The 22,389-nt window shown below is 51.1% G+C and overlaps 1 protein-coding gene and 1 long non-coding RNA gene across 2 annotated transcripts; both read left to right on the top strand.

Annotated features, from left to right (window-relative positions):
- The first annotated feature begins 7,997 nt into the window (after nt 1–7,997).
- LOC116667797 lies at nt 7,998–11,720 on the top strand. The gene is made up of 3 exons (XR_004324877.1): nt 7,998–8,037; nt 10,382–10,486; nt 11,638–11,720. It is a non-coding gene; the product is annotated as an uncharacterized LOC116667797 (long non-coding RNA).
- A 691-nt stretch (nt 11,721–12,411) lies between these two features.
- Nucleotides 12,412–22,389, top strand: MB (myoglobin). The gene is made up of 3 exons (XM_006183869.3): nt 12,412–12,596; nt 17,904–18,126; nt 21,682–22,389. The coding sequence occupies exons 1-3, from the start codon at nt 12,502–12,504 to the stop codon at nt 21,826–21,828; spliced, it is 465 nt and encodes a 154-aa protein (XP_006183931.1). The 5' UTR covers nt 12,412–12,501; the 3' UTR covers nt 21,829–22,389.

Raw genomic sequence — 22,389 nt, 5'->3', positions numbered from 1 at the left:
GAAAAATTCATCAGGGCTCCATCTCACTATATCTCTTGGTTCTCTTGTCTCTGATTTTGTTCTTCAGGCCAGAGGCCACCAGCTGCCCCAGGTTCACATCCTCCTTATTTGGCAATGTCCCTGCAAGAGGTCCGGCAGAAAAGTTCCAGAGAAGAATCTGATTTGTCTAGCCAGGATATCATGCCCATCTCTGAACCATGACTGTACTCAGCCAAATGCAATGAGTTCTCAGTAGGAAGGAAAGGGGAGGGCACTTGGGGAACAAAAACAATAAAAGTCTACAACAGAGGGCTTCCTGGAGGGGGTGGCCTTTGAGTCAGGCCTTGGAGGATGGTGAGGACTTGGCCATGATATCAGAGCTTTCTACAGCTGGATCCTGCCCACTGTCCAGCCTCACCTCCCATTCCTCACCACCCTGCACCCTATGATCCAGCCACTCCCTGCTCCCTAAGCCCAGTCCAAGTTTCTGCACAGCTATGCCTTTGTTCATCTTCTTCCCTGTAGCTAATACTCTCCTCCTCTTCTTCAGAAACCAGGGTAATTCTCTCCACCCTTGAAGTGCTACAGTACCTGATAAGGAAGAGGTACTCTACAAATGTTGTTAAGCAAATTAATGAATGAGTAACTCAGTCAATCAATCAATCAATCAATGGATAAAATCTTTCTTCCCCTGAAGCTATAATCAGGGCCATATTTAGTATTCAGCTGGAAAGAACAGGAGGGGGGCCTGGAGGGAGGTGTCTACACAGTGCTGGGGCTCAGCAAGGAGGTCTTCCTGGAGGAAATACCATGTGAGAAGGGCGGGCTTTGCACAGCTGGGGATGGGTGGGGACAGATGCATCCACAAGACACAACACAGGAATGTCACAGAGTCCAGTCCAGGGTAGACTGGGAGTAGGGAGTCTTTCTTTGGGGTTCGATATCAAGCCTGTGTTGGCCTTTGTTGAAACAAAATCTCTCAGCAGGGAGGTGGAAGGGGTTGAATTCCACCAGTGACCATTAAGACAGATCATAAAGGAAAATGATACCCAAGACAACTACATTTTGCTAGAGGGGCAAGTGGAGGGAAAGTTCTAGAGCACAGGATATATTCCCAAGGCACTCCAGCTAAGCCAAAAGTAGGATGGGATCCTAGGCCCTTGGGGAAGAGGTCCTAAGTGTTGACAGCCTCACAAGTTGTGTACTTTACAGTTTACAAAGCATTGCTCCATCCATTATCTACCTGACCCTGGTAGATAGACCCTACCTGACACCTGCTTACAGTGGTCCCGAGAATTAAGTGAGCCTCTGCATATAGAGGACTGTGAGCTGTGCTGGGCCCAGCAGGCTAGCCGTGCCTGTGTGTGGTGTGGTGTGGTGCTCGGAGTGGGGCTGGCGTAGCTGTTACTATGAGCAGGAACTTGGCCTTGACCCGACCACAGAAATACAAGACTCACTCTCATGGGCTTCCCAGTCCATCAGAGAGGGACCTTCTTCACTAATTATATAACATGGTCAACAGTCTATTTCAATTCAGATGTTTGAAAAAAAGTGGGCTGTTTTTTTTTTTTAACTGAGAATAACAGCCCATATGTGTATGGAGTGTTTACTCAATTTTGTGCCAGGCATATTTTAAGGGTTTTCATCTAGTTTAAATTTCATCCTACGAGGCAGGATCTGTTAAGATTGCCAATCAGCAGATGAAGAAACCGAGGCACAGAGACGTTAAGGAACTTCCCTGAAGTCACACAGCAAGCAAGCAGTGAAGCCAGAATTCAGACCTACTAGTCTGGTTCCAGAATTCATACCCTTAACCCCTGTACTTACACTGCCTCTTGTTTATAAGCACCCTTGCTCTGTGTGTGTGTGTTGGGGGGGTGCAAATTAGATGAGCCGATTATTCGGGATCTCTGTCTTTCCTCGTGTTTGTATCTCTGGTTACACACACACACACACACACACACACACACTCACTCCTAACCACCACTGCACTTTCTCCTCTTCAAGATGGTACCCAGGTATATGGGAGGAGAAGGTAGATGGGAGATGGGCCCTTGGATACGACCAACTGAATAATACATTATTTTAAAATCTTACAACCATCATGCAGTTTACAATCACAATGGTGGGTACTGCTACCTAGGCCAAGTATGAGAGTCTAGAATCTGGTCTTATTTGTGAGGAAGACCTCCGAGAAGGAGGGATGGGCAAGGTGCAAGGGGAGACCACTCCAGGCCAAGGTGGTCCAAGAGGTGCGGATCAGGGAGTTGGGCCAAACTGTCCCCACGCCCTCCTGCTGCTGCCGAGGTCAGAACCATGAAGGTGTCGCCCCAACAGCCCGAACACAGTTCCAGGCCAGGCCAGAGCACCTGCTCCGTCTCTGAGCTCCCCCAGTCCAAAGCCTCCCCAGAGAAGAAACCCCCCGTGGCCACCCAAGCTAGCATGACTGTTTGCCTTGGCTTCTCTCTGCTGGGCCATCGTGACTCATTTTAACTGTCCGGCTGATTCACCCCAGAGGGCTGGGAGCTCCCCTCCCCCACCCCACCCCACCCCAAGCCACAACCACTGCTGAAGAGCCGCCAAGATTCTTAAAGCTCAAAGTCATTCCTGATCCGCTCCCAGCCCACATTCCAGCGTCATCCATGACCAATCCCCTTCACAAAACTTCTGACCCAGCTAAACTGGTCTTCTCAGGGTTTCCAGAATATTCCGTATGCACTCCTGCTCCCCTCACCACCTCTGAGCATCTTTCAGCTCCCTATTCCGATATGTCCCCTGTCCTTTGGAGAATGACTGTCTCATCATCACAGAGAGTGCAGACCCTCTCCCCCGCCCTTCACCTGCCCCTCTCCGTGCAAGCATTTCATCAGTGGTGATAGAACTCATCCAAACGGCCCTAACAAACACTGAGCTTCCACTCCAAGCTCGACAAGGTATTAAAACGTGGTTCATAGGAATGCTCATTCCCAACTCCTCGTCCTTGTCTTTCCACTAGATTATGAAACATTTTATTATCTCAGGCTGTGACTGTGGCAGACATGATGCTGTGTGTCCTCTGAGCCCGATTCACTTTCTCCCGGGCACACAGACGTTTCATTGCCACCACATGGCTGTGATCGGGCTGATGGCATAGGGCCGGAAATGGTGTGCCTCACTCTCAGGTGTGGCCTCTAAAACCTCTCCCACTCATTTCTCCCTTCTGATGTTTGCCTGCTGGGTCCGGAGGGATCAGAGGTCTCTGAAGTCCTTGGAGACAGAGCCTGGGTCCCTGAGTGGCTGTGTGGAGCAGAGTCCTCTCCCCAGCTTGCACTGGCTGGTGAGGTGAGTGAGAACCAAGCCCATGCAGCCACTACTAGGAACTAATAAGCCACTGAGATCTGGGGGCTGTTTGTTACAGCAGCTAATGCTCTGACACACGAATGCATCTATATTTGTGGTTCAGCCCTCGCCCAGGTCTAATGCATAAGAAGTCTTCAATATTCATCCTCACTTCTCCACCCACTCTTCCCTGTCCAAATTTTTAAATGTTGGAGTGTTCCCTGGGGTCCTTCTCTTCTTCCTTCACACACTCTCCTGGGATGGTATCTGGGGTAATCTCTGCACCTTCCTCTACACCAGCAGCTCACGTTCTGACCCTGTGTCTAATGGAGCAAACTGAGCCCTTGGGGCGATTCTCTAAATGGCCAGATAAATTCAGGATATTCTGGGCTGCAACTCCAGGAGGGGGTGGGTGTAGGGGCAAGGCCTCTCTTAGTAGAATCAGGCAGGGCATTAATCCCCAGGGAAGAAGTCCAAGTTGTGCGGATGGGAAGGCTAGGAATATCTCCTGTCAACCAAATGGGGTTTTAAGAAAGAAAGCAGTCTTTCCTGGGGTGAATTGTGCCTGATTTTAGACTAGGGGGGCCCAGCTGCAGTCTGGGACTGTGGGCCCAGGTTTCACCTTGTTTCTGTGTTTTCACTGCCCTCTCGGGGGAAGCAGACCTGACGGCCCCCTCCCTGTAGGAAATTTCAGTAACTAAGACATGGGCTTTGGTTCATTTTAAAGGGGAGGGGTGGTGGAGGTTACAGCTCAACTGGTAGAGTGCTTGCCTAGCATGCATGAGGTCCTGGGTTCAATCCCCAGTACCTCCATGAAAAAAATAAATAAGTAAATCTAATTACCTACCCTTGCAAAAAAAAAAAAAAAAAAAAAAAGGAGGGAAGAAGAATTTTGGAAAGCCACAGGATGCTGGGGAGAGAGGAAGGAAGGAGGGATAAGTGTGGACTCACCCCTCGCTGACTCCACCCCCTCTGCAGTGAGGGTCCTGCCAATCGGAATTAACCACCTCTGTGTCTTCTCCACCACCCTTAGCTGCCTTTGGCTGCCTTGGGGAAAGCAAGGGACCAGCGGAGGAGGGGCCCCTCTGCCTTTCCTAGAGTGTCGTGAGTGAGCATCCTGAATCCTGTGAAGATGCTGGAGAAACACCACTTCCCCGATGCCACCTCGGGGATTCATGTGTATCCCTACGCCTGCTAGACAGATGTCCCACCGACGCTCCAGATGCTACGGTCCCAAGGGAGACTCATCCAGCCCTTCCTCCCGGGTACCAGGCCCGCCTTAGTAAATAGCGCCACCATCTGCCCAGTCGCTCAGCCAGAAGAAACTCACCTCCCGCTGGGGGCGCTGCGCTGGGCTCACAGCTCACCCCCTCTCCCCAGCCTCCCCTGCAGAGCCTGTCCCCTCTTCTCGTTACCACTCTGTCCAGCCTCTTTCTCAGCGCAGACATGGGCTCCACAGCAGGCTTTGAAAGGTCTCCCTTCCCCAAACCAATCTGTGATTTACGAAAACGAAATCATCAGGACAGCGGTTGCCTCTTGGAGGTGGTGGGGGAGGGGACTGAGCTGGGAAGGGGAATGTGGGGACTTTGGAGGTGATGATAATGTCCTGTATCTTGATAGGGATTCGCGTTACACAGGTGTACGCATTTATCAAAACTCAGCAAGGGTACCCTTCAGACGCATGCATTTCGTTCCACGTAAATTTAATGTCAAAAGAAAAAATGCAAATATGTAACTCTCGTTAATGACACTCATACATGTATTTAGGAAGAAGTGGATGGACAGGTGTCTATAGTTTACTTTGAAATGGCACACAAATAAGAAAGATTGGAGGCATGGAGGGATGGAGAGATCCGTGGTAAAACTGGTTTAGTAAAATAGCAGTGGTAGAGTTTCAGTGGTGGGTATACGTATGAGGTTCACCCTAACATTCTTTCAACTTTACTGCATGTATGAGAACTTCCAGAATAAAATGTTGGGGAGAAATGTTTCCTGCCTCCACGTTGCACACACACCCCCCCCCCCATTACATCATTCCCATTGCAACTAGTGTGGTGTTTCTAGGACAGCGAATCAGACTATGGCCCTCCCGTTCTTGAAATCCATCCACAGCTCTCTCCTAGGGAGAAATCTTAAATCTCATGGCTCCCAAGGCCATCCTGGGTTGGCCTCCAGGTGTTTCTCTGACCCATGTTCCATCACTCTCTCCCTCTCTTTTCCCACCACAGAAATACCAAAATTATTTGTACTTTCCTGCATCTTTATATGCTCTTTAAAATTCCTGTGGCAGAAATTTCTAGTTTTTAATCCCACCTTTCTATGTTATAGAACTCCCAATTTTCATCTGGAAATACAGCCATATGGAAATAGACACTGTTTCCCAGCCTTCCCTGCAGAGAGTTGTGGCCATACAGTGACAGGAAGCACTGATTACAACTTCCTGAAAGTGACCTTAAAGGTAGGGGGCACAACCTTCTTCAACTCTTTGCCTTTCTGCTGGTTAGAATGATGATACGATGGCTGGACTAAAGCAGCCATCTTGCCTCAGCAGGTCGAGGCCATCTGTGTATGTAATATGGCAGCGCACTAAAGTAGACTGAAGCTGACATGTTGTGTGCCCTACCAGCCCTGGACCACTACCTCTGGATTTCTATATGAAAGAGAAATTAATATTCTCTTGTTAAAGCCATGTTATTTTGGATTTTCTGTCACCCACAACCAAACTTAGTCCTAACACACCAACTTCCATGTCCTTGAATGTTTTGGTCCCCGTGCCTGGCATATCCTTTCCTTACTCTGCTCCTACCAAACCCCTACTGACCCTTCAAAGTCGTGCTCAGACATCACCTCTTCTGCTGCATGTTCCTTGGTGGAGGTAACTATTTCCTCCTTTATGACTCCTTTGTCACCTTATATCACAGAGAACACTTCTTGAGCACTGCTATAAACCAGGCACCACACTGAGTCCTGTACATGCACTCCCTCTTTTAATTCTCATGATGACATTTGAGATAGGTCATCCTTTTCACAGTTCCCATTTTATGGACACAAAACCAAAAGACCTGGAAAGTTATACCTTCCTTGGCTCAAAAAGTAATACATGGTGGGGCCAAGCACCGAATCCCGATGTCTGATTCTAAAGGCATTAAGTCTATGCTGAACTGTCTCTGTTACTGTCCTTATCACAAAGTGCTGTCATCATGTGTTTACTCAACCCTCCCTCCCATCACCCCTAAAGCTCAGGAATCACTGGTCTCCCTGGGGGCACAGAACAGAGCCTGGCACCAAGTGAGCATGAGTGTTTGTCCAGCAGAACTGCCAGCTCTAAGTCCCCCGTCCTGATTCTGGTGAGAAGGACCCTCAGGTGACCTCACCCTGCCCCCAGAGCATGCCTTTCCCCATGCATCCTCTGTATCACTTGGGCCTTTGCACATATAGTTTGTTACTTCTCCTTGAGAGACCCTGCAGGAGCCTGCTCATGCGTTAAGATCCAGCCCAGTTGCCACCTCTGCCAGCAAATCTCCGTGTAGACCTCAGGCTGCCTCCTCATCCGCCCATAGCTCTTTGCTCAAATCTCTGTTGCGTTCCAAATCCCCCCTGGGATGTTTCCTCCACTCAACTTTGAGTCCCTTGAGAGCAAGGACCATGTCTTATTCATCTTTTAATAACTTGGACAGCTGTCCCTGGTCGGTGCCATGAATAGAAAGATAGATAAAAGATCCCTGTCCTGGCTGCTGGCTGGCTGGTGGAGGGAACAAAGGAACGCGGTGGGAGGCGGGGAGCCAGGGTGGAGGCGTTCCTCCTCGTCGCCACTAGATGGCAGCAGGGCCTCCCGATTGTCATCCAACAACTGTCTTTGCCTTCACCTCTAGGAAGCCCGGAGCCAGGATGGACTCAGGTCAATAAAATAAACAATTCAGAGAGCTTATTAACCCAGCCCTCTGCTAGGTGCTGTCAGAAAGGTGAGAGGGGGAAGAGGAAAGATCCAAAGCTAGCCCAGTTCCTAACTGGGAAGCTCACACCCTGAAACCAGACTCCCTGGTTTCCAATTTCATGTTTGGAGGTTCCTAGCTGTGTGACCTTTGGCAACCTAACTTCTCTGCCTCAGTCTCCCCATGTGGGAAAAATGGGGCTTATAAAAATGTGTATAGAAAAGAGCTGCTGGGAGAGGCGGTGCCGCTGGAGTGCATTGTGTCTGTGGTTTTGTATTCCCACCTCTGAGGAAGCTCACAGGGTAGAAATAGGGAGATGCACCCCAAAAGCAGAGAGAGATGAGAAGGCTGCACCCATTTGGAGCCCAAGGGGCGAGGGGGGAGAGGGCACATCTTCTGAGAAAGGGGGGCAGGAGTGGGAGGGAGTTTCCTGGAGGGGGAGCTGTTTCTGGGAGATGGGCCAGTTGGAGAGAGGAAGGACTTGGGGATGTGGAGGTGGGTTTAGGCTCATCCAGGTGACAGGTGGAAGGTGGGGCTGGAGGAGTGACTCCAAGCCTTAGAGGCGGGGGAGGTGGGCTGGTGTCCCTGGCCACACCTGTTGCCTGGGATATTGGGATCCTGATGTCCCTGCCAGCCCCCCTCCAGCAAGCCCCTCTGGGCCTCCAGGCAGAGGAGGAGCCATGCCATATAAACTGTATTTTTAGTTCTCTTTCCATCTCCCCAGCTGCTATAAGACACCTCTCCCTGCCCCCAGCCCCCTGCTTGGCTGGAGGCTCCAGGAAGACAACTGGGCAGTAGGGGAGACGTGGTCAGTATGAAGGCCCTGAGGGGCTGCGAGGAGCGGGTGGTGGGCCCAAGATGGGTCTGGGGCCAGCCCGGGGGTCCTGCCACCTGGTAGATGGCCTCGGCAGGTCCTGCAGGCTCCAGGCCTCAGCCCTGCTCGGAGTCTGGCCTGGCGCTGGTCCAGGAGGCAGACTCTGCCAGGAAGGAGCAAGCCGAGCTGGGGGGACCTGGCAGGGAGAGGGGAGGGAGGCATTGCCCGGGCTGGCCTCCAAAGGGCCAGCTCCCAGGAGGAGCAGGAGGAGGAAGGGAGGTGGTCAGGGTTGAGGGGACCCGAAGCTCTGAAGATCCAAAGTGCTCTTTCTTCCCGGCTTTGGTCCCCCATGGGTGGAGTCTTAAAGTGTAACCCCCCAGATTCACTGAGGGGAGTTGCTGGCTACACAAGGGTGTCAAATGCCCAGGTCACCTAGACTGGACTTGCAGCCTTTGAAAGAGAGGGCCTGGTGCACAGTCACCTGGGAACTCGAACCCATGCAGGGAGGTGCCGGGAGCCCCTTGCTAGAGAGTTCTCTCTGTGTATATGTGTGACAAGAGGTGAGAGTCACCAGACACTGAAGATGGAGAACAGATCTTTTTCCACCAGGCAGGCCCCTAGCTTACATTGCCAGGAGACGGTGTTCTGTTGACCTTGGGGTGTGTAGTCTGGACAAGAAAAGTCTTAGGTGAGCCTGCATCTTCCCTGGTGAGAGAGACTCGGCGGGTCCTCTCCATCCCCAAGGAGCCCGCAGAGCCAGAAAAAGGAAGTGAGGACCACAAGAAGGCATATTTTGGTTTGATTAGAAGACTCTTTAAAGTTGTAGGTAGTGAGGTCACTGCTCCTAGGAGTATTCAAGCAGGTGCTAGAAGATGATCTGTAGGGAGAATTCCTGCACTTAGTGGGAACTTGGACAAGATACCATGGAAGGCCTCTGTTAGCTTCAAGAATCCATGGCTAGAATTCTCTTTCATTTTAATTCTGAGATCTCAAATCTCCAGAATTTGAAGGCTGGAGGGATGATTCTACAAGTCTCAGAATTTCACATTCAAAGGATTCTGTGATATGAAAGGGAGAAAGAGGAGGGGGCAGGTCTCACTTGGCGGGATTCAGCTGTGTTCCTTTGGGTGTCAAAGTAACCCACCCGTGTTTGTGTGTGGGTACCTGTGTGCATGTACATGACATGCGAGTGTTAAGGCTGCAGAAAGTTTTGCACGTGGTGGGGGAAGGTATAGCTCAGTGGCAGAGTGTGTGCTTAGCATGCCCAAGGTCCTGGGTTCAATCGCCAGTACCTCCATTAAAATAGATAAATAAACCTAATTACCTAACCCCCCTCCAAAAAAAAAAAAAAAAGAATAAAATTAAGGGGCCAAATCTTAAAAAAAAAAAAAAAAGTTTTGCATGTAAAGGCAGCCTGGCTTTCCTGTTCTGTGCATCTTCAGCCTCCCTGCCCCGGCTATTTGAAGGCTGTCACAGGAATAATTACAGCCCCCAAACAAAGTTGGCGACTCCAGGTTGCCATAGCAACCGCTAGGTACCGTCTGTTCTGTTGTAGAGATGTGTAAGTTCGAGCGGATGTTGGTTCCCTTCTATTAGCTTAAAAGGTAAAACTTAAAAGGTTCATCAACCTCAAAGCCTCGGGTTTCCATGAACTTGCCAGTTAATGGGAGTGCCTGCCAAGGGGGTGACAGCTTCATATTAAACACTTTTGCACTGGTGACGAATTGATGAGATTTTAAGTACCCAGGCCGTCCCTAGACAGCTCGGGAGGCTGGAGATAGGAAAAGAGCCTTGGATTCAGGTTTCAGTCCCAGCTCTGCAGCTCACCAGCCTCAGGCAGGTGCTGAACCTCTCCAAGTCTTTGTGTCCATCCAGCCGGGTGGGGCGATGACAGTCCTGCCCCGCCAGCCCCTCAGGATTGCTCCGAGGGTCTCAAGAGGACACAGGCTGGGGGGTGTTTAAAAACAGCATTGCCAGAGCTGATGGTTTAAATCAGAACCCAGTGATGCCGATCCTTTCAGTGATGTCACTGTTGTGCCCCAGTGGACGGCCCCGGGCTGGGGTCAGCTGGCTGCCGCGTCCTCCCTTCTGTCCTCTCCCCCCATGCTGCTGGGCTCACCCTCCAGCAAGGGACCAGGAGTAGGGGCCGGGCCCTGGGCAGACTGCCCCAGAGTCGCCTTGCCCTTGCATCCTGGGCCTGACACAGTGTAGGTCCTCAGAAAGTTGGAGCGGACTTCACAGAGATCAGAATGGAGACCCACAGTTGCACGGGGGTTTACCCAGTGCTGCAATTCTTACCCATGAAACCCTCTTTGACTCTGTATTCCCTCTCACCTAGCCAATTGTTGCCAGACATCCCTGTCACATTTTGAAGAGGAGAATCTGGTTGGTGTAGCTAATAAACATTGGCTGTTTGACAGAGCCTTGCCATTGGCTGCCTCAGGTTAGATTCTAGCCCCAGTCCAATCGCTGTGACTAGCCACAGGTTTGGGGGAGGGACGTGACTGCGGGGGGTCGGGCAGGGCAGTTGTCTTTAGAATGAGCTATGTATGTGGGGCAGACACAACTGGCATGTCCAGTACAGACCCAGGATAGCCAGGACGCTTGCTTATCCTTTCTGAGTCTCATGGTTCCCAGCTGTAAAATGGGGTGATGCTTGCTACCTTGCATCGTTGTGAAGATTAGATATAATCCTGCCCAAGGAGGCACTGTGTAAGCTGTAAAGTTCTATGCAGATGGAAGCAGGAGCTTGTTGATCTGTGAATTATAAATGTTCACTTTAAAAAAGTAACTTAAAGATGTGAACAAATGACTACTATTGAAGTTGATCTAGTAGCAAAAGAAACCGAAAAACCATGTGACCCATTCTGTATTTTGGTTATTGCATTGCTTTGATAAAGGATTTTCACAGGAAAAAAAGTATATATATATATATATACCTTGATCATAGCACTAAGTGGACTGTACTGTCATTTTATTCCTCTTACTTATCTCCCCTAGGGGACTGTTTCATAAATACCAGGTTGTGTTTGATCTGGTTCTGTGTCCTCGGCAAGTAGCACAATTTCTGACACAGAGTAGGTACTCTGTAACCGTGTGTTGGATGGATGAAGGGATGATGGACAAGTGGATGGACAGATGATGGATGAGTGGGTGGATGGATGAGTGATGGATGATGGATGGTTGGGTGGGTAGGTGATGGGTGGGTGGATAGATGATGGACAGATGGATGGATGATGGATGGTAGATGGATGATACAAGGATGTGACATAAAGGCCAGTCATCCTCCACTTGCCTTCCTTGCAAGGCCATCCATCCTCTTATTCAGTGAACATTTATTCAGTTCAAACTTGGTACCAGGCACTGTGCAAGGTACAAGAGATACACAAATGAATAAAACAAAGCCTGTGCCCACAGACAATCGGAGTAAGGTGTTCAGGAGCGTGGACTTCTTGGGCTCAAGTCTGAGCTCTTCCATCAGTCTGTGGCAGACTTCCCTAAGGTCCCTTCCATTAGATGGAGGTGATGTCAGTATTTATCATGGAGGGTGGTAGGGGGATTAAATGAGTTACACACGTAGAGGATTTGGAATAGGGCCTGGCACCCGGTGGTCTCTGTCAGTGTCGGCTCCTATGGTCCTAACGGAAGACCCGGCGTGGAGACAAAGAACATGATGCAGTGAGGTAAGCAGTGCAACAGGAACACATACAAATAAATGGAAAGAGCAAGCAGTTAATTGCGCCTTGAGGGGGTACAAGCAAAACTTTTCAGAGGGAAATATTTGAGCAAAGCCATGAAGCTAGGAGTTTTCTAGGTGGAATGGGAAAATTCAGGCTCCGAGAGTTATGGATCTGCCTGGGTTCACCCAGCTATAAAGCAAGAAATCATCTAGACCCCTTCCCACTGCTCTGACGGGTGAGGGGCATCCTGGCAAAGTGGGCAGAAGGTGGGTGAAGGGACTGCTAAGGGCCAAGACCGTCCCAGGGACAGTCAGGAAGCCTGCTGCCCAGGCTTAGAAACATGACAGGTTCTCTTGGGATGGCTGACAGCAGGAGCGTTGGGTTTCAGGCCATTGGCATTGGCCTTGGTCATGCCCTTTCTGTTGGCCTCTGAGAGTCCAGACAGTGGCCCAAACTCCTCCCAACTCTTTCCATACGCACAGCCACCCCCACCCCGTGGCCTGAGTTGTCCTGCCTCCCCACAATGGCACCCACCCCAAAATAGCTTCCATGTGAGGGCTAGAGAAGGGAAAAGATTAGACCCCTGCTTGAAAGAGGGGGGGAGCAGGGGAGGGGGAAAGAGAGAGCGAGCCAGCTGTCAAGTGATCCCTGTGAAGCATCTGGGAAGGTATAAAACCCCTTTGGAGCCAGGCGGCCTCAAACCCCAGCTAGTCGGAGCCGGGACACCCAGTCAGTAGTCAGTCCGCACTTGCCCTTTTTGTCTCCTCCAGGCAGCGCCATGGGGCTCAGCGACGGGGAATGGCAGCTGGTGCTGAACGTCTGGGGGAAGGTGGAGGCTGATGTCGCAGGCCATGGGCAGGAGGTCCTCATCAGGTAAAAGGAAGAGATCCCATTGCGCCCATCACCCGCTTCCCAAAGATCAGGGTTGTTTGCCTGCGAGGTGGAGTGTGTGCCTTGGGGTTGACCAGTTGGCTGCATTAGTTATGTTTGTTGAAACCCCCACTTGGCTCTTTGCTTTTACAAGTCAGGAACTGGAGTCAGGAGAGGAAAGGGGATCCATCTCACACCTGTGTCAGCAGCTAGGAGAAGCTTGACGAGCAAACTCCTGGATGCTTAGAGCCCACCAAGAGGAATCCTAGAATTATAGGCAGAATTAACCAGAGAGATCCGAGTGATCTTGTCTGGACATGTCACTTAATGGATGAGGACATAAAGGACCTGAGACGGGAAGGATGACCTCAGAGTCACAAGTCCATCATAGTCTGTAAAATGCAAGGCCAAGACATGACCTTCAAGATGAGATGTGTGGTTGTAGACCTGGCTCTGCCACTGAGCAGCTGTGTGACCTTTGGGAAGGTACACAACCTCTCTGATCCTCAATTTCTTCTCCTGTGCAATGGGGGGAAATCCTAATAATATCTACATTATAGAGTGGAAATAAGAATTAAATAAGATGATGCATGTAAGGGACCCAGAATAATTCCTGGTATATAGTGAGTTCTAGAAGATATTGGTAACTATTATATATGAAGCTTAGACTTGGGGCCTTTAAAGTATTATAATTAGAAAACAGTAGACAGAGGGACCTTTAGTGACTTGATGTTGAGTGCTTCTTGAATTTGAGGGCTCAGAAAGGTGTCCAAGCACATCTTGCCTTCTACAGCAAGAGGTTCCTAAACAAACAAACAAACAACAAAGAATCCCGTAAAATTCTGAGTTTTGTAAATAGAGGATGGCTTGTGGCTTATAAATAGAATCTCATGTCTCTGTTGCCTTCCTTCCCAAAGGGCGATGGACTCTCCTCCGCTCCTAGCCCCTTCTCATGCTCTGAGAAGTGCAGGTCAACAACCTAATGGGGTATATGCACGCCTGGGAGAAAGCGGGCCCCGGTTGCCACAAGTGATTGTCCTTCATGCTTGAATTTACAGATGAATTTCTCCCTCTTTAGGAGCCAGAGCAGATCTTCCTCTCCCACTTAGATGCCCTTTCAGTCTCCCTTGGGCTTCCCCTATTTCCAGGTCCCATGTCTGGGGAGAATGCCCGGTTCTACCAGCTCTGTTATCTGGAGTTCGAGCCCTCAGTGAATCTCACCAGAAACGCTTGAGAAAGGACAGTCGAGTTCTCTGTTGAATCTAACTGGCATCTTGAGGTGTTTCTTTGTGTCTTTCTCCTCTGTCTCTGTCGGTTGGCTCTGGGGGCTGCAACAGGTCCTGTCTAATTGGATAGAAGGACAGAAGGCTCCCACAAAGTTGAATCAACTCCCAGGCCCCCATTTGCTGTGTGACCTTGGACGTGTCACTGCTCCTCACTGGGCCTATTTCCCTATTTGTTGAGTAAAGGGATTGCCTGCCACAGTTTCTGAGATCCCTGCCCACTCTTACGCCTGGCATTCTCTGAGTCCAGGATCCTGCCTTGCTTTTGGAGAGGAGGCAGGGTCTCAGGTGGGAGAGCAGTCTCTAGAGCAGGAGTCTTTCCAAGGTGATCTGGTGGCGACCAGCCCTAAGTCAGTGACTTGGACATCTTGAAGGAGACTTGGGGTATTGTGTCACAGGGGAAACATCTCCTCCCTTCCCGGGGTGGGTCGGAGGGAACCGCCAGGGGCTGGGTGCCAGGGGTGAGACATGATGCTGGAGACTGCTGGCCCCTGGAAGGCCCCAGAGAGCCCGATGCCCTGTCATGTCTTAAGCTGCAGGACATGCAGAAACCATGCCAGCTGGTTCTGTCCTCTTAGTTTGGGTTCTAGGGGCAGGGACGGGAGGGGATGCTAGCTCCCTGGGCTCAAAGAGCTCCTGTTAGAGCTGACCTTTTGGTTCTGCTCCCGATGCTGAACCCAGGCTTTCTGACTGAGCTTGAAAAGGTTATTTCTCCCACTCCTCTGATAATAAAAGAGGGCAAATTCTGTTCAGCTGAGTCTGTTAATGAAGCACCGAGGGCTTCACTGCAAGTAACTGATCATTACGTTCTAGAACTTAATAGCTGGAAGGTCAGCTGGAGATTCTGACTCCAGGAGTCAGGGGCTTAGGAGGGAGGAGGCTGCTGAGAGGGCTCCAGACCCCTGCCTTTCCTGCTTTCCCCCAGATCTTTCCTGCTTTATTTCTTTTTGCATTTGAACAAAGGATTTTGAGGCCATGAAAAATTTGAAAGCCTCTGCTGGTGGCCAACACTTCTTACGTCACAGGGAGGAAACACGGCTCAAGAGTCTCAGCCAGCCGATGGCAGCTACAGACAAAATAAAAAATTCCTAGTCCTAACGATTATGATGATGACGATAATGGATAGGATGATGATGGAGATGATGGAGATGGTGATAATGACAACGAAGATGGAGATGGTGATGATGATGATGATGGCGATGATGATGGTGATAATGACAATGATGATGATGATGGAGATGGTGATGATGATGGAGATGGTGATGATGATGGAGATGGTGATGATGATAGAGATGATAGTGATGGTGGTGGTGGTGACCATGCTGATGATGACAATGGCAATGATGATGGAGATGATGATGGTGATGGTGATAATGATAATGGTGGTAGAGATGATGTGGAGGACAGCAAATATTTATATAGTACACACTGATTGCTAAGCCCTGTGTTAAGTGTTTCACATATATTAACTCATTTAAGCCTCACAACAACCTTGTGAGCTAGATATTATTATGACCACCACACTTAATAGAGAGGTTAAGTGACTCGTCCAAAGTCCCACAGCTGGAATTCAAACCCAGACGGCATGGATCAGCATTCCTGCCCTGGACCCCTGTGCTGTATCGTCCCACAGTCTTGGCGCACTAGAGATGAGTTCCCATCCTCATCTGATTCTTTGGTTCTGGAGCAGAGAAGGGTTTGTGCAGGTCTGTGAGAGTCCTCCATCTTCTGTGTAGCTGCCTGGTTGGGCCTCAGCTCAGAGGACAGCTGGCAAATGGCCTCCTTTCCCTCTGACTTGCCTGCAGACCTGGGATAAACTAGGCAGGCTGACGATAGGATTTCGATGATAACACCGAACGAGTGAGCACTTCTGAAACACTGGAGAAAAAGCCCTCCGCCCATCTCCACAGGGAGAGGGCCTCCCATCTGCACGTTTTCTGGGTTGCCACTGTCGGGGACATCCAGGGACAGCCTTCTGTGACTGCTCTGGGGGCTCCCAGCTGCAGGGCTTGGGGCCATGGGAGGGAGACAGCCATGTGATGCCAGGATGATATGGTGGACACTCGTTAGCCCAATTTTTCTGCACTGTTTAAAGTAAATCTGGGCTCCCTCTCTGGTTGACAGGTGCTAGGAGTGGAGGGTGAAGTGGGGGCTTAGAATTTGGAGGCTGAGAAATCAGTTACACCAACTCTCTTGGTTTGATAGTTGAGCCATGACTCAGAGAAGCTGAGTGACTTCTTCAATGTCACACAGCACACTGGAGGCAGAGCAGGGGACAGAACTCAGCTTCCATAATTCTCAGTGCCCTGTTCTTTCTCCCAGACATCTGAGGGACTCCCAAAATGTCTGAGATCCCTAGCTACCTTGGGTCCCAAGTCCTTGGCCTTCTTCTGCTCTCCAGTGTTCCAACCTTAGGCCTTCACATGTGAGTGCTGGTCTCCCATCTGTCAGGCAGGAGTTCAAGGATCATTGTCACCAGATAATAATTGTCAGGAGCTCTGGGACCCTTGGGTGAAAGGTGTCAGGGGTGAGGTGTCAGTGATGTGCAAGGTTTGGCTGGGGCCCCAGATGAGGTGGTGACATTGGCATGGCTGTGGACAGCCCTGGGCATTCTGGGGAAGTAGGAGGGATGTGCTCCTGGTGGGGAAGGGAGTGCTCCCTGTCCATGCTACGTGGCACATGCATGTGTGTGTGTGTGTCTATGTGTGTGAGTACAGGTATGTGCTGTGAGATACTTGTGCACACTGGAGCATGTCCACAGTCAGGTTTAAGGGTGTCGCAGAGCCAGGAAACTATAAAAGAGGAAACTTTCAAGACACGAAGACATTAGACAGGAGGAGGGGAAGCTAGGCAGGCAGCATCAGTCCTGCAAAGGTTTCTGGGCGCAACACAAGGGAACAAGTGTGAGTTGCAGAACCACTCAGTCTTGGGTTTGGGTCTGGACTCTGCCACGCCAGACAGGTACCCTGGGCAAGTCACCTATCTCCATGGTCTTCCATTTGCCCACAAGTGAAATGGGGAGAATCACCCCCACTCCAAGTGGCAGGTATGAATTCCACTAACTGACACCTACTTTCCCGCAGCAGGAAAGACTGAGGTCCAAGGCTATGCGTGGTGGCTCAGGATAACGGGCAGAGTCCCTCTGCGGCTAGCTCACTGGGTCCCTGGCAGGAGCAGGGACCTGGTCTTTGGACAGGTGGCTCCCACCAGGGACCCTCACCATCGGTCCTGGGAGGTACTGGGAGGTGCAGGAAGTCAGAGCAAAATGAGTAAGAGCTTTCTGAACCTGAGAGCTGCTCAGGGTGGAATGGCTCTCACAGGTAGTAGGGAGCCTCCTGAAGCTGGAAATATTAAAGTGACTGAAGGATGATCCCCAGGCAGGAAGCTGCAGACATGGCCCCCTGCATGGACTACTTTCCGAGTCATTCAGACCTGATGTCAGTCTGGCTCTTGGGCACCCTGACCCTGCAATATGGAGCTAGGACCTCACATCTCTTAGCCTCTGTTCCCTCATCTGTAAAATGGGAATAATAAGACCCTAAAGGGAAGTGTAGATGCAGAGCCCAGCAAGGCCCTGGCATGTAACGAGTGCTCAACAAATCCGGGTCCTTCGGCCCCTTGCTCCCAACCCTTTCTGCTCCACGAGGATGGCATTTAGTCATCCATGTGCCAAACAACACCGTGAAAATGGGGGTGAGGGCAGGGCAACACAGAGAGGTCTTTCCTTCTTATCTTTCACGGTAACGATGAAGAAGAGGAAGACGATGATGATAGAAATAAAAATAGCAAGTGTTTATCTGACACTTCCTGTGCGGCCCTCAGCACCTGTGATCTCATTTAATCCCAAGGGCGCATCTACAGGGAGGGCCTCGTGTGCCCCATGAAGAGGCTGAGGCACAGAGAGGTGAAGTGAATGGCCCAAGGTCACACAGCTGGGAAGTGGGGGCAGGGAGGAGTGTGAACTTGAACTCCAGTCTGGCCACCTCCAGACCTCTGTGCCTAACTCCAGCCCACCTTGTGCCCACAGGCTCTTTACAGGGCACCCCGAGACCCTGGAGAAATTTGACAAGTTCAAGCACCTGAAGACCGCCGATGAGATGAAGGCCTCTGAGGACCTGAAGAAGCATGGCAACACCGTGCTCACTGCCCTGGGGGGCATCCTCAAGAAGAAGGGGCATCATGAGGCTGAGCTGAAGCCCCTGGCCCAGTCACACGCCACCAAGCACAAAATCCCCGTCAAGTACCTGGAGGTGGGCGGCGGGGCCTGGGATGGGTGAGAGGATGGGAGTTAAAGAGAAGCCCCAAAGGCATGAGATGTGGGTTCGAGTCCCAGCCCAACTACTAACTTGCCCAGTGAACCTATGTCTTTCCTCTTTGTCTCTCAGTTTCCTCATCTGTAAAATGGGCTGTCACCCACTCTCCTTCCTCCTGGGTCACTGAGAGTAAACATATTTCTCCACTGAATTAGTATCTTGTCTCCAAGGAAGAAGTGGACATTGGGTGCACAACTTGCATTCTTTCCACGGGTGGGTACCATTATCACACCCACTTGGCAGATGAGGAAACTGAGGCACAGAGAGGTTAAGTAGCTTGTCTGTGGTCACAGAGGCAGCACATGGCAGAGCTGGTGTTCAAACTGGGTCTTTATTCCTCCAGAACCCCAGCTTCTAACCCCTATGCCACTGGGAGTTGGAGACACACAAAACTTATATGACAGGAGTTCAGCAATTGGGGCTCAATTACAGGGGTGGGTGGCCAGCAGGCTAGTTCTATTAGTTTGAGCATCTTTACAGAGAGGGAGCCTCGGGTGTCCTAGGCATAAGTAATTGGTTTGAACCTCCTGTGATGCTCTGAGAAGTAGAGGTTGGGGAGAACCCGAGCTTTGAGTCCTGTGTCTAGACCCAGTGGGAGGAGGGGACATAGCAGGAAGGAGCACTAGGGACCTGAGGGATAAAGGGCCTTGTGGATATCACCCCTGGGGACGGGAGCAGCAGGCAGGTTGGTGCAGCAGTGCTGGTAAGGATAACGGTGATAGTTCCCGGTTAGGATGGACCATGATAAACATTTGCCTGGGTCCACTGCGTAGAATTCTCATGATTACCCCACGAGTTTAGAAACTGCATTCAATGCTGTCTTTTCCTTTCACACAAAAGGTCAGCAGTAGGGAATCCAGAGCTGGTGTAGAAGCCCTAGGGATGCAGGCTCTTTCTGTGCTGCCATCCTTGGCATGTAGTGTCCACTCTCAAAGTTGACTCGTGGTCCAAGATGGCTGCTGTAGCTCCAGTCATTCGGTCCATGTTCCAAACAGCAAGCAGGAGGAAAAGAGGAAGGCTCTCTTTTAAGGAGATCTCATCAAACAATTTCGTTTACATCTCATTGGCCAGAAGTTAGTTAGAGACCTCACGTATCTGCGTGGAAAGCTGGGAAATGAAGTCTATTGCCACTCTAAACCCAATCAGTGTTCCGTTACAAGGAAGAAAGAAAAAGTGGACATTAGGCAGGCAATTAAAAGTCTCTGCCCTAGGCCGGTAGACTTCTCATCCCCATTTTTCTGATTTAGAAACTCAGGGCTCAGAGAGGTTAAGTAGCTTGCCCAAGGTCACACAGCTAATACACCAGGAAGTACAATCTGATCTGTGGTACTCTAGAACCCAAGCTTTTAGTCCCTTGTGACATAATATCTCCCATGAACAACCACCACCATCCTCTTCAGCCTCTTCACCCTGCAGCCCTATGTAGCAGCCCCCAAATCACACACAAACAGTCCTGCCTGCCTGTCCCACTCAGCAACACAGACAGGAGGAGCCGGTCCTGCCTCTGAGATTCTGCATGAGTGGTGGTCCCTGGCTTCCCTTTTTCTCTTGGCAAATCCCTGTTCCTCCTCCAAGGCCCAGCTCAGAAGCCACCTCCTCTGTTCTGGCCCACAAGGCAGTCAGCTGCTCCATCTGCCCACCCTCCCCTGCAAAGGCATTAGTCCTCATCCTGGCCATGGCGCCTGCCCGGCTGTATTGTAATGTAACCCTTTACCCAGCTGTCTCCTGGCCGGGACACATGCTTCTCAAGGGCAGAGCCTGGCTCTCTCCTATCTGTGAACCTCAGTGAGGGGCTTACAGCACAACTTGAATGACTGATCCCCTCCCTCTGGCTCAGAGAGAAAATTATGCCTTCAAGGTAGCGTTACCGACTAGCAGACTAGAACCCAGGGCTACTTAAAATAATTTCACTTACTGCACAATCCCTGCAAAATAATTAAGATGGATCCCCAGTCTGCTCTTTCCCACGCTGTGGAAGCTTCATTCATGCCCTTCATAAGAAATTGCTCCTTCTCACCTGTAAGTGAGGGGACCACAGAGCATGCTGTGTGCTAAGGGCAACCATCTTTTCCCATCTTCCAGCAGCCCCAGCCCACAATTTGCTAAGTCTTAGCGGCTCTGCCATTGACTTAGGAAAGGCTGAGTGGGGGGACCCAATGGGTTCAGGGGCCCCCCATTTTACATGGAGGTCAGGGTGGAGCTGGGCCTGGAACTTGGGTCTCCAAGTTCTCCCTGAGCAAAGCTTCCTGAAGTCAGCCCATCCCCCAACAAAAGCCCATAAAGGTTTTGTTGCCTTTATGACATTAAAGGGGAACATAAACATATGTCCAAATCAATGCCCAGCGGTGGGTATTTGTGGAGCTGTCTCTGTTTCTGAGCCAAGCAGGGTTTACTGGGTGTTGAAATTTGTGCGTCTGAGGCCGCCCTCAGCATGTGTTCCCCCTGCCGCCCTGCTTTTGGCCACTTGCATCCCAGGTGCCCGAGAAAATGGGCAAATTCAGCTGCGGTGCCGTCTCTGCTTCTGGCTCTGGCTCTGGCTCTGGCCATTATTTGTCCACGATCCCCTGGGTGCAGATTCCAGCTCTGCCATCCACTTGCTACGTGACCTCAGTCTGGCTCCTTCCCCGTCTGGGCCTCAGTAAAATGACACCCTTTGGTCCATGGACCGGTGTTGTGCTTGGCATCAAAACTTGACAAACCACTGAAAAAGTGCAGTGGCTTCTTACACACACACACACACACACACACACACACACACACACACACACACACACACACACTCACACACTCACAGCCCTATGCTGTAGAGATGCCTGTCTCCATTTCCTGGTAATGACCTTGTGGATGGCAGAGCAAATGGTGACGGTGTTGGTCCCGGGGCCGAGCCGTCAGCCTGCTCCCTTTCCTCTTCCTCTCTCTCCTTCCCTCCCACCAATACTTCTGAGCAAAGGCTCTCTGCTTGGCACAGAAAATACGATGTTCTGCCCCCTACTCACCCCCAAACAGGCTGTTTAAAGCAATCGCCATATTCAGCCATTACATGCAAAAATTAAATGCACGCAAATGGAAATAGGTTCTTTCTAGATTCTCTGATTGCAAAATCCTGGATAAAACCAAGGGATAGGAGCATTTCGCTCCCTTGTGGCTGCCCCTGTGGTGGCGGGCCATGCCTGGCTGTCGTCGGGTCCTCATCCAGAGCACAGCTGAGGAGGATCGCAGATGAGCCAGCCCATCCGGCCACATGGCCGTGGGCACACGGCCTAACCTTTCCTCGTCTGTCCCAAGACGGGCCTCACTTTCCCCATCTGTCTCACAGGGTTGTGGGGGTTACAGGAGTTAATCCATGGAGACTGCACAGAAGTGCACCAGGCAGTTAGTAAGTGCTCAGTAAACAGCCGTGGGATGTAGAGGAGCTGGGTTTGATCTGATTCCCATCTGGCCCCTGGCTTGTCTGCCCCACTGACCAGCATCCTCCTGTCCCTGTCCCTGCAGTTCATCTCGGACGCCATCATCCACGTTCTGCAGAGCAAGCATCCCGGGGACTTCGGTGCCGATGCCCAGGCAGCCATGAACAAGGCCCTGGAACTCTTCCGGAACGACATGGCCGCCAAGTACAAGGAGCTGGGATTCCAGGGCTAAGCCCCCAAGCGCCCCTCACCCCACCCACCCAGGCCAGGGCTCTGGGGATGGTGGGGACTGGAACTCCTGTAGCCATAGCGTTTGCTTCTGAGTGTGTGCTTTGTGTATGAGAGGTGGAGGGGGGGAGAGGAAGGGAAGCTTGGGTGGGGGGCGGTGTTCAGGTGATTTCACATGCCTGGGGACCCAGCTTCCTGTGAAGAGTCATCCCCTTGGGAGCCAGGAGAAGCAGGGCTCTGCTCACTGCGGCCGGCAGAGTTGGGTCAGACTTAACTCTCCTCTCACCTAAACCCCAACCCAATTCCTTCCAACCTCCAAACCGACCCACAGCCTCACCCTCACCTTGAACCCCCAACCCAAGCTGTAAATCCAAACTCGGGCCATAGTTGTTTTGGGCTCCATCACCTCGCCCTTAAAGACAGCAGAAGTTCCCTGTGCACTGAGAAGGAGGTCTGGGTGGGGCTGGGGCGGCACAGCCACACCCAGCCCCAGGGAACATAAGTGTGCCTTCTCAGGGGATGGAGTGATCCACCTGGTTTAAATAAAAGACTGAGCACCTCACAA

The sequence above is a fragment of the Camelus ferus genome, chromosome 12 (assembly GCF_009834535.1).
Source record: "Camelus ferus isolate YT-003-E chromosome 12, BCGSAC_Cfer_1.0, whole genome shotgun sequence".
In the NCBI taxonomy this organism is placed as follows: domain Eukaryota; kingdom Metazoa; phylum Chordata; class Mammalia; order Artiodactyla; family Camelidae; genus Camelus; species Camelus ferus.
The sequence above is the reverse complement of the archived record's forward strand: the minus strand, read 5'-3'. Positions and strand labels throughout refer to the sequence as shown.

What these genes read in the sequence shown, in the direction of transcription:
- MB (XM_006183869.3), top strand. Translation starts at nt 12,502, where the DNA reads ATGGGGCTCAGCGACGGGGAATGGCAGCTGGTGCTGAACGTCTGGGGG. An exon ending in GGGCAGGAGGTCCTCATCAG is followed by an intron (nt 12,597 to 17,903) that starts GTAAAAGGAAGA and finishes TTGTGCCCACAG; the next exon opens with GCTCTTTACAGGGCACCCCG. An exon ending in TCCCCGTCAAGTACCTGGAG is followed by an intron (nt 18,127 to 21,681) that starts GTGGGCGGCGGG and finishes CTGTCCCTGCAG; the next exon opens with TTCATCTCGGACGCCATCAT.